This window comes from Gymnogyps californianus, chromosome 5 (assembly GCF_018139145.2).
Source record: "Gymnogyps californianus isolate 813 chromosome 5, ASM1813914v2, whole genome shotgun sequence".
Lineage (NCBI taxonomy): Eukaryota > Metazoa > Chordata > Aves > Accipitriformes > Cathartidae > Gymnogyps > Gymnogyps californianus.
The window spans coordinates 131,263-141,859 of NC_059475.1; the positions used below are offsets into that span (position 1 = coordinate 131,263).

General features: G+C 71.4%; 4 protein-coding genes across 5 annotated transcripts; 2 read left to right on the forward strand and 2 right to left on the reverse strand.

The window, feature by feature from the left end:
- The first annotated feature begins 1,933 nt into the window (after positions 1-1,933).
- On the forward strand, positions 1,934-3,039 carry BTBD18 (BTB domain containing 18). The gene is made up of 3 exons (XM_050896956.1): positions 1,934-2,063; positions 2,199-2,536; positions 2,881-3,039. The coding sequence occupies exons 1-3, from the start codon at positions 1,934-1,936 to the stop codon at positions 3,037-3,039; spliced, it is 627 nt and encodes a 208-aa protein (XP_050752913.1).
- Positions 3,040-3,164: 125 nt separating this feature from the next.
- Positions 3,165-4,602, reverse strand: SELENOH (selenoprotein H). Its single transcript, XM_050898088.1, has 5 exons — positions 4,527-4,602; positions 3,876-4,022; positions 3,635-3,780; positions 3,438-3,551; positions 3,165-3,362 (listed from the first exon to the last, which is right to left on the reverse strand). The coding sequence occupies exons 2-4, from the start codon at positions 4,019-4,021 to the stop codon at positions 3,451-3,453; spliced, it is 393 nt and encodes a 130-aa protein (XP_050754045.1). The 5' UTR covers position 4,022; positions 4,527-4,602; the 3' UTR covers positions 3,165-3,362; positions 3,438-3,450.
- Positions 4,603-4,977: 375 nt separating this feature from the next.
- TMX2 (thioredoxin related transmembrane protein 2) lies at positions 4,978-7,722 on the reverse strand. Of its 2 annotated transcripts, none has more exons than XM_050897645.1 (8): positions 7,534-7,722; positions 6,873-6,933; positions 6,577-6,690; positions 6,105-6,181; positions 5,921-6,027; positions 5,756-5,821; positions 5,508-5,637; positions 4,978-5,380 (listed from the first exon to the last, which is right to left on the reverse strand). In XM_050897645.1, exons 1-8 carry the CDS (start codon positions 7,720-7,722, stop codon positions 5,234-5,236), a joined length of 891 nt encoding a protein of 296 aa, XP_050753602.1. In that variant the 3' UTR covers positions 4,978-5,233. The 2 variants fall into 2 exon arrangements, with proteins under 2 accessions (XP_050753602.1, XP_050753603.1); XM_050897646.1 differs by having other exon boundaries at positions 5,741-5,821.
- Positions 7,723-8,002: 280 nt separating this feature from the next.
- On the forward strand, positions 8,003-10,220 carry MED19 (mediator complex subunit 19). The gene is made up of 5 exons (XM_050897596.1): positions 8,003-8,198; positions 8,720-8,976; positions 9,078-9,174; positions 9,265-9,359; positions 9,533-10,220. Exons 1-5 carry the CDS (start codon positions 8,003-8,005, stop codon positions 9,599-9,601), a joined length of 714 nt encoding a protein of 237 aa, XP_050753553.1. The 3' UTR covers positions 9,602-10,220.
- The last annotated feature ends 377 nt before the right edge of the window (positions 10,221-10,597 follow it).

Here is a 10,597-nt window from a genome sequence, read left to right on the forward strand (position 1 = left end):
CCATCTGCAAAGCCACGGAAAATATCAGGGGATGATACCACATTTGAAAACTTTGTAGGTTTCAAATCTACGGCGTCATTTAGACTCCTATTCTTCTGCAGCTCTTGAAATTTCCACCCACTTTGGTTGTTTATAAGAACAGCTAATATCTCCGGGCAATCGGGCTGGAATTATTATAATTGTTGTTCATGTGTGCGGAGTGACTGACGCAGATGTTTTTACAATGGATGCTTTATAAAATGACAAAATACTTTCAGATTAAGTAGGCAGCATCGCTTGCATGAAGGACGGCTTCCAAAATACCCACCATCAATCTTCCCCTTCAGAAGCCCACTGTCTGTGTGCGTGCCCCGCTCCTCCCGAGAGGCGTCAGGGAGCCACGAAAACGCCGTTTCTCACATGCAAGGCCACAACAGATTTTGAAAATCCAAAACAAGGCCCGGCGCAGGGCTCTGAACTAATGAACTCCAGTGCCACCCTGCCAGGAAGAGCTGCTCTGCAGACAGCACACTCCCCAGTTATTTATCTTGTGTGCTTCAGTGCCATAGCGATGGTGACCACAAGCGGCACGGAGCTCTCTCCTCAAATTATGGCTTGGCTGTCTCGCCTGTACCCCTGCCGAAGCGAGGGCGAAGGCCGGCACGGGGCGGGCTGTGCCCCTGCTCACCTCCTGGCACCCCTGCCTGCGGGGCGGCGGCCGGGAGGGCGCAGACCAGCCCGCAGCAGGGCTTGGGTCCCGCAGCCCGCCACCTTGCATGCTCCAAAGCCCAGGGGCTGCGTTTAGCAAAACCCCAAGTGGAACGCCGTTTTGCAGTCAACCGTGAGCTTTTGCCTCCAGACTTCTGGCCAGTGCAGAGGCACCACAGCTCGACGAGGGCGGAGGGAAAAGAGCAGGGTCACACCAGGAAGGCCACGGCGGCGGAGGTCTGCGACGGGCACTTCCCTGGCGCCCAGCCCTCACCCCACAGCGCCCTGGCCACTCTGGCACCCGCACCCTCCTGCCGCCAAGGACCCCCCCGGCTCCCTCCGGCCACGGCCGCGGGGCCTCTCCCCCGGCGCGGTGCCGCGGGGAGGGCGCCGGCCGCCCCCGCCATGGCGGCTGAGCCGCCTCCCCTCAGCCGGCACCCCGGCCCTCGCGCCCTTCCCGCCACAGCCCCTGCCGCGCCGCCATTGGCTGGCAGGGCGCGATTGGCTGGCAGGGTGGGCCAATGGCGGGGCTTTTGCTGGGCGGGGCGAGCCGCCGGGCCACGCGAGGCGGCAGGCGCGAGGCGCGCGCGTGCTGTGAGGAGGGGGTGCGGCCGCGTCCACGCGTGGCCGCTCGGTGCCGGTCCCCGTCCGCTCCTCGGCCTCGGGCCCCCGGGGACCTCGGCGGCAGCCTCAGCCCCCCGCCGGCAGGTACGCGGCGGGCCCGGGGCTGCCCGCCCGGGGCGGGGGGCGAGGGCCGAGCCGCACGCAGGCTGAGGGGCAGGCGGCGGGCTCCAAACCCGCCGCTTTTCCCCCCCAAAATCGCCGTGGCTGGCGCCCTCTGGCGGCCGAGCGGAGCCCAGGGGTTGGCGGGGGCGCGCGGGGCGTTGCACAGCTCGGTGGAGCTCTGCGTGGCTGTTGCACGGGCCTTTGGGCCTTTGCACGGGCACGTGGGGTGCTACACCGGCACTGGATGGACACGCAGGCTGCCCCACGGGCGTGCAGGGCGTTGCACAGCTGTTGCAGGGCTGTGTGGGCCATTGCACAGGCACACGGGGCTTTGCACGGTGGCTGCGCAGCCGTGCAGACCATTGCAAGGCTGCACAAGTGAAGCAAAACGCGCCTGCACCCATGCTCCTGTGCAGGCCCCGCTACATCCCAGTCCCAAACCATTCGGGCCAGTCCAAAGTGGGGGAGGCGGGTGCTGATCCCCGTGTCCCCAGCGCCACGCTGTCTCCACAGGGTGCCCATGGGCTCTCCGTCAGCCACCCCGAGGGTGCTCTACCGCAGCACCCGCCTGCTCCGCACGGCCTTCCAGCACCTCCACCAGCAGCAGCAGCGAGCGGATGTCTTCTGTGATGTGGTCCTGCAGGCTGAAGGTGAGCGGGCAGCATGGGCCCCGGAGGTGCCGGGGTCCTCAGGGGACCTGCGGGCAGGGTCCCTGCAACCCCCCCAGGAGGATCAGGGAGAGCAGGGGGGGCTGCAGGGCGGTGACAGCCGCTGTTGCTTTGCAGGCGAGGCAGTGGTGGCCCACTGCTGCGTCCTCTCTGTCTGCAGCCCCTTCTTCATGGAGCAGCTGGGCCGGGAGCTGCCCCCCAAGGGTCGCAGGGTGGTGCTGGAGCTGGGGGGGCTGAAGATTGGGGTGCTACGCAAGCTGGTGCGCTTCCTCTACACCGCCGAGCTGGAGGCCACGCGGGAGGAGGTGCAGGAGGTGCTGGCAGCTGCCCGCCGCCTCCGCGTCACCGAGCTTGAGTCGCTGCAGCTCCGGGGGGGACGCCTGGTGAGGCCGGGACACCAGCGGCAGCTCGACCGCTCCTGCCTGCACCCTCCCCGGCACGGCTCCCCCACAGCGGTGGGTGGCACGGCTGAGCCCGGCGGTGCCGGCGTCCCCCCCAGGAGCACCCGTGTGCCCCCGCGGGGGCGGCCATGCTCTCCGGGAACCTTGCGCCCCAGCCCTGGCCCCGTGGGGCGGGTGAAGCTGCGGAAGGTGGAGAGCGGGGGGTGCTGGGAGGTGGTGCGGGAGAGGCAGCCCCCCGCCGCGCCCGGCGCTGTGGCAGCGGGCGATGGGGGGGCGACGGAACCGCGGCCCCCCTGGATGCGGGCGCACTGGGGCGAGCGGGCAGGCGCTCCCCCCCGCGGCGGCCCCCACGGGCGGCCTGGAGGAAGCAGGGCCGGGCGCCCCCCGCACCCCAGCAGGGCTGTAGGCAGGCGGTGCCGCCGGGGGACCCCCCAGGTGACCCCGAGGAGGAGGAGGTGGATGTGGGGACGGTGGAGCCATGCTTGCCCCCTGGCACCGTCTGCGTCTGGCCCTGCCCCTCGTCCGAGTCGGATGAGGAGGTGGACGTCCTCACCTAGGGGGGCTGACTCTGCCCCCCCGCTGCTGCCTGCACTCAGGGCAATGCAGGCAGGGCTGCCCTCACCCCAGGCGAAGAGGCTGCACAGGCCCCAGGCTGTGCGGCATTGGAGTAAAGCGCTGGAGCTGGCGGAGCTGTGCCGTGGGGCTGCCGAGCTTTATTGGGGAACAGCGGGGGGGACAAGGGGGGGATGCGGGGGGAGCCGGGGAAGGCTGCTCGCGGCAGAGCTGCAGCATCGGAGACGGGACTGGGGCTGGCGGGTGCCCCCCACTTCGTCTCGCCTCTTCATGGACGCTCGCGCCGCGGGTGCCGGTCCCGGCTTGGCTGTGGGGAGAGGGCGGTCGGTGTGTGGTCCCTGTTCCCCATCCCCGTCCCGTCCCCGTCCCCATCCCCGCTCACCTGGCCGCCACCTCTATGCCAAGCTGCTCTTCAGGGCTTCCACCACGGCCTCCGGCTCGGGGAACTTCAGCTTGCGGGGGGGCCCCTTCCCAATGCCGCTCCACAGCTCCACGGCTGGGGAGGGTGAGGGGGGACAGACGGGTCAGGGGTGCCGGGGAGCCCCCCGCAGCCCCCCCCGCCCTGGCCCCGGCACTCACTGCTGCCGTCCTCCTTCACCAGGGACACCTCGAAGCTGTTCCGGCGCGGCTGCCGGGGGTTAATGTCCACGGGGAGGTGGGCCATGGCCCCGCGCAGGGCCTCGCTCACCGCCGCCGCGTTGCGCCCGAACACTCGTCAGCTCTTGCTGGGGGGACACGGGGGGGGGGGGGGGGGTCGGGGGTCAGCACCCCCGGCGGGGGCACCCCAAGGACCCCCCCCTTGGCACCCGGGCCGGCTCACCAGTGCTCGATGACGACGCGGGGGCCGGTGCCCCCCGGGCTGCCCTCGCCCTGGGTGCGCGCCCGCTTCTGCGGGGCACCCGCCTGCTCCGGTGCCTCGGCCGCCGCCGGCTGCTGGGCCCCGCGCTTCCTCCGCCGGGGAGCCATCCTGGGGAGAGCCGCCGGGGCGATGGGGGCCTGGGCAACGGCGGGGGGGGCGCTACCCCGGGGTCCCGCTGTGAGGAGCGGGACGAGGCGGGGGCCCCAGGGATCCTGCCATGGGGTGGGAAGGGTGCGACCCCGGGGATGGCGGTGTTGGGGGGGAGGTGGGTGAAGGACGGGTCCCCACCGGGATCCTGCTTTGGGAGGGGGTCAGGAAGGGCGGGTCCCGGGGATCCGCCATGGGGGGTGAAAGGGGGGGTCCCCACTGGGATCCTGCCATGGGGGGTGGGAAGGGGGTCCCCAGGAATCCCCCCACGGTGCGTGCGTGCGTGGGAAGGGGGTCCCGAGGACGCCGCTGTGGGGGAGTGGGTGGGAAGGGGGGTCCCGGGGATGCCGCCGCGGGGAGAGGGCAAGGGCAAGGGCAAGGGCAGGGGCAGGGCGGGAAGGGGCACTCGGGTCCCGCTCCGGGGGACGGAGCCCGGGGGCCCGGAGCGGCCGCGCCGCCTCCTACCTGCCGCGCCGCGCCGACCACGTGCCGGGACCGCGGGGCGCCGCGCCGGCCTCCACCACTCGGGCGAGCCGCCGGGGGGGGGGGGGGGGGGGGGGGTCGGAATGGGGGGTCGGGGCTGAACGGCGTCCGGAGCCCGCGGGCCGGGAGACCGGGCCGCGCCCCCTCCTCCCAGCCGCACGCCTCCGTGGGACCCCCTCGCCCTTCCCGGGTCAGCGGTGGCGGGGCGGCCCGGAACGCGGTAACCGCCGCCGCCCCCCTCCCCCCCGGGCAGACTCAGTGGTTCCGCCCGCGTGCCCGCCTCTCCCCCTCCCCGCCGTACAGCCAGCGTCGCGGCACCAGCCAATCAGAGCGCGCCGTCTTCACGGCGTCCCCGCCCCCGGCGGCAAGCCCCACCCCTCACGGTCCAGGTGGACCCCCGGCCCCCCCCTCACTGCCAGCCCACGGACACGGACACGGACACGGACCGTTTATTGTCAGCGATGAGGATGAGCGTTAACCGAGGGCGGGGTCTGTCCTACTGCCCTGCCCACAGCAGGGCCCCGCCCACACGGGGGCTGCCGGGGCTCCCCTGCTCGCCAAGGCTCGGCCGGGACCCCCCCCCACTGAGAGCGGGCCGCAGGCAGGGCCGGGCAGGCGGGCAGGCCCCGCGGGGCCGGTGCCACCGGGGTGACGGTGACGTGGTGATGGGTGACGGCACAGGGCAGCTTCTACTTGTCCTTCTTGGTCTCCCCGTCAGGGTGCCCGGCGGCTGCCTGCGCGCTGGGGGGCTCCTCGGGCCCCTCCTCCCGCAGCCTCGACTGCTTCTTGGCCTTCTGGTAGAGCTCGTTGAGGTTGAACTCCCGGATCACGTTCTCCTGCGGCCGAGAGGCAGCGTTGGCACCCCCGGGGACCCCCCCACCCTTCCCAGGGCGCAGGCTGGCTGCCGAGCCCCGTCCTGCCCCAGAGGCGGCGGGGGGCTGAGGGCTGGAACGTGCCACCCACCTCGGAGAAGGTCCAGGACACGGCCCGGCCCTTCTTGTCGATCTGCGGCCGGCGCATGGTCTCTGTCCCGCCCTGGAAGAGGATGAGGGTGGGCAGCTGCTTGGTGAGGGGCGAGGTGCTGACCTTGTACCTGTGGCAGGAGGGGGAGAGGCTGACGGTGACCCCCCGGCAGCTCAGGGAGGGGTGGGAGGCTCCCAGGGACTCTGCCCCGGCACCGGCCCTGCTGCCCAGGCCGTCTCCCCCCAGACCTGGTGCTGACGTCCGTGTACCGGCCGACGTCCACCTTCCCGAAGTGCAGCCCCGAGCAGTTGTACCTGGGGAGGAGGGGGACACACGGCTGCGAGTGCCGCGGGCGACCACAGGGCTGGGCGTGAGCCCCGGCCCCGCTGAGACCCCCAGCGGGCGCCACTTACTTGAGAGAGAGGTCGGCGAAGATGGGGGCGAAGGACTGGCACTCGCTGGACCAGTTGGCGAAGAACTCGACGATCCAGGTCACCCGCTTGTCCCGGTCCAGCTCCTCCTGCCGCAGGGGTGCAGGGCTCAGCGGGGGACGGCAGGCAGAGCCCCCCGGCACCCCCCCGGGGAGGGGATACTCACATCTATGGTCTTGTCGCTGAAATACTTGATGTACTCGGGGCCCATGTAGAGGGGGGGCTTGCAGGTCATCAGGAACACTGCAATGACAGTGCCCCTGAGTCCCCCCCGCCCCCACAGCGCCTGGAAGGCCCAGGCTGGGTTTGGGACGAGGTTCCTCCTTCCCCAGAGCAGCCTGGGGGAACCAAGGCAGAGCGAGCCCTGGGGCAGGCAGACTTCCCCCTCAAGGCGCTTCCTGAGCCCCCCCCCATCGCCCACCGCTGCCCCCTGAGCCCACGGAGATTCCTGACACCCACAGCCTCCTCCAGCAACAACGGCCACAGGTCAACCCCACGGCAGGAGGGAGCTCTGGCCCTTCCAGCCGGGTGGCGTGGAGGACAGGTAGGGACAGCGGGTGCTGAGGGCAGGCCGAGCCGTGCCGAGGGGGCTGCACTGCTGCCCCCGGTGCTACGGGCTCCCCCCCGGCAGGTCTCACCTATGCAGAGCGTGAGGTAGAGCAGGCCCATGCGGATGTCGAGGCGGAAGAAGAGGATGGCGTTCGCCACTTTGCTGAACATGAAGATGTTCCCGATGTGCTGCTCCACGGTGACTGGGGAAGGGAGAGAGGGATAGCAGACGGGGCCAGATCCCCCCAGAAGACCAGGCGGGATCCTGAGGGAGGGCCAGATCTGGTTCTCCAGATCCCAACCCATCCAGCTCCTTGGGGGAGGCCCCGTAAGCGGCCCCACGGCCCCCCCCCGCGCCCACCCCACAGCACAGGCCCCAACTCACTGGAGCGTCGGTTCTTCATCATCACGATGGCGCTGAGGAACATGAGGATCTCCACCTCCCGCTGGGACAGGAGAGACGGCGTGAGCAGGAGGCACCCGCGCGACCCTGCAGCCGCCCAGCGCTGCCGGGCTGCAGAGCCTGGCAGTGGCCACCAGCGCCAGCTGCGGCCGTACCGCCCTCCCGCAGTCAGGCCGCTCCTGGCCCAGCCTGGCACAGGGACGAGTGGCCGTGCCAGGCCCCGCTGGCCCCAAGTCCCTGCCAGCTCCCTGCCTCCTCCCGGAGTTCCTTTCCCTCCCGAATCCCGAGGGGGCAGCAGCAAGGAGAAGGGGCTGCCCCTGCAACGACGGGCACGGCCTCCCATCCTCGCCGGTGCCGGGGGAGCCCCTCAGCAGTGGGATGACACTGGCAGAGCAATGCCAGAGGCTACTGGGCTTCCCCCCTCCCTCAGCGGGGCCGGGGATGCAGGCCCGGAGGAGGGCCCGGGGCCCGGGGACTGGGGGGGGCAGACCCAGGGGGTCAGGCCCGGCAGGCTGGGGGGACAGGAGGGGAGCCAGGCCCGGGGGGCGCAGGCCCGGAGGAGGGCCGGGCCCGCCGGGCGCAGGGGTAGGCCGGGGCCAGGCCCGGGGCCGTGCCGGGGCAGCGGCAGGCCGGGCCGCCTCACCCAGTCGAAGTCGCAGGGGTTGCCGTCCTCCCGCTGGGAGGGCAGCCCTTGGCAGAGCGGCGGGACCTTGCGGACGAGCAGGAAGGCGGTGGCGAGCAGGGCGGAGAGCGGGTAGTACGGCCGCGCCAGCCAGCGGCACAGCCCCGGCACCGAGTACAGCAGCGCCAGCAGCGGCGCCACCACCGCCATCTTCCCGGCCGCCGCACGGCCGCCCCGCTCCTATTGTGCCGCCCGCCTGCTCGTCTGCGGGAGGCGGGACTTCTTCCCCGCTGGCCAATAGCGAGCGGCGCTGTCAAGCACTTCCCGTACCGCGGCGGACCAATGAGGGGGGAAGACAGAAGCGGCCAATCAGAAGGCTGGGACCGAGTCTCCCTTAGCAACCGGGGCAGCGGGCGGGGCCTGGGTGGCGCTCGGCCAATCGCGGCGGGGCGGGGCGGTGGGCCGGCCCCGCGCGGTGCACGCCGGGAAGATGGAGAACTTCTCGGCGCTGTTCGGCGGGGCCGAGCCGCCGCCCGCCGCCGCTGCCGCCGCTCTGGGCTTCGGGCCCGCCAAGGCGCCGGGCACCGGGGCTGCGCCTCCCCCCGCCGCCGCCGCGCCGCCCCCGGGCGAGGACGCGGCCCGCAAGGCCGCCGCCGGCCCCTTCTACTTGCTGCGGGAGCTGCCAGGTGCGGGGCGGGGCCGCGGGGCGGGGGGCGGGCGCCGCGTTCGGCCAATCGGCGCGGCGGAGCGGGGGCGCGGCGGTAACTGGCGGCGCGACGGGCCAATGAGGGGAGAGGGTGGTGGGCGGGGAGGCGCGAACTGACAGCGCGGGAGGCCAGTGAGCGTGCAGGGGGCGGGTCCAAGCAGCTCGCCGTCGAGTGGGGAAATGGGGCCTTAGGGGGCCGGGGCGGGGAGCGGGGGGTCCCCGGGGCCGGGGCGCGGCGGGGAGCGAGGCCGGGGGGTCCCGGTGCTGGGGTGGGGAAGGGGATCGAGACTGGGGGGGTCGCCGGGGTGGGGAGCAGGGCCAGGGGGTCCCGGGGCCTGGGCAGGGGAGGGGAGCGAGGCCGGGGGTCCCCAGTGCTGGGGCAGGGGAGGGGAGCGGGGCCGGGGGGCCCTGATGGTGGGGCGGGGAAGGCGAGCGGGGCGGGGGGCCCGGCTGGGCGGCAGCACCACCCCATCCCCTCCCCGTGGCGGGCGGCTGGCGCAGGCACCACGGAGCTGACGGGCAGCACCAACCTGATCACGCACTACAACCTGGAGCATGCCTACAACAAGTTCTGCGGCAAGAAGGTGAAGGAGAAGCTCAGCAACTTCCTCCCCGACCTGCCCGGCATGATCGACCTGCCCGGCTCCCACGACAACAGCAGCCTGCGCTCCCTCATCGAGAAGCCCCCCATCTGCGGCAGCTCCTTCACCCCCCTCACCGGCGCCATGCTGACAGGCTTCCGCCTCCACGCTGGCCCGGTGAGCCCGGGGCTGAGAGCTGGGGGGCGGCCGCTCGGGCCGGAGGCAGCGGGGCGGGAGGTGCCCAGCCCGGCCTGACCAGCCCCGTCTCCTCTCCCCAGCTGCCCGAGCAGTGCCGGCTGATGCACATCCAGCCGCCCAAGAAGAAGAACAAGCACAAGCACAAGCAGAGCCGCACCCAGGATCCCGTCCCCCCAGGTAAGGGGCTGCGCCTCGCTGCCGCAGCCGCCCCCTCTTCCGTCCAGCCCCGGGGGATGCCCAGCTCATCCAGTGCTCTCGTTTCTCCAGAAACCCCCTCGGACTCTGACCACAAGAAGAAAAAGAAGAAAAAAGAGGAGGATCCGGAACGGAAGAGGAAGAAGAAAGAGAAGAAGAAAAAGAAGGTGGGTGGGGAGAGCCGGGGTCCGATTCCCAGCCTGTGCCCACCTCGGGGCCGTCTGGCAGCGAGCTTGGCGCAGGCAGCAGCAGCGCCCAGAGCCAGTGAGCGGCCGTTCCCCAGGGGTGCTGCTGTCGAGCAGGAGGTTTCACGGCATACGTGTCTGTCCTTCCTCCGCAGAACCGGCACAGCCCGGAGCACCCGGGGGTGGGCAGCTCCCAGGCCAGCAGCAGCAGCAGCTTGCGGTGAGGCCTGCGCCGGCATCGCCCCGGGGATCCCCCAGCCAACGGAAACGGCCCTGACTGACCTGGGAGGGACTCATCCCTCCTGCAGCGCTCGGCAGGGGGGCTCGGGCTGGCCTGCGTCCCCCCCCCTCTGGCAGAGAGGACACCCCCGCAGCCCCCTGCTTGTGTTGTGCGGCCAGCCGGGACCAGGGGACGCAGACTCTGCTGGCACTGGGGTTGCCGACCTTGGCCTTTTATACCAAAACAACCCGGTGCATCGGGGCCTCTCTTTTTTAGTCACCTTTTAATTAAAGTCTGTGCTGTGAGGAGGGGCTGGTGGCAGTGGCTGCTGCAACCCTCGGCCTGAGACTGGGGGAGTCCATGGGGCGTGCGGGATCGGCACTGCCCCGACACGCTGTGGCCCGGACGGAGGATCGTGGCTGAGCTCCCGCCCCAGCTCTCCGCCCGTCTCCTGCCCCAGCAGGGGCGAGGTGGGCTCCCACCTTGGCTTTGGCTGCTGGGCTGGCTTGAGGGGCTCTGTGCTCCTCTGGCCCTCGCCTCCCAGGCCGGGCGAGGACGGGAGCGACCCTGGAGAGGCACCGCGTCCCTGCGCAGAGGTGGCTGCTGACAGAGCGCCCGGGGCTGCCGTCGTGGGCACCGGGAGCTCCAGCAGCAGCCACGGCACGAGGCCAAGGTCCTCCTTTGGTCCCGGCGTCTCGCGCAGGATCCTGAGCCTCGCCAGCTCCTGCGACACCTGCCCCAGAGCCGCCTTCCTCACGCCCTGAAAAAAACCTTACCTTCTGTGGGAGGAGAGTTTGCCCAAAAGCACGCCGAGGAGGTGCCTCCCCGAAACGGGGCCAGGCTCGGCTCTCCTCGGGCCCCCTTTCCTCTCCCCCTCGAGACGAGGGAGGGAAGGCCGAGACCCTGAGCGACAGGAGCCCTTCAGGGGCTCCTCCGTCCCTGGACGCTAAACAAAGCACACGCATGCCCGCCGGGGTGGCTCATTAAATATCCTTTTATT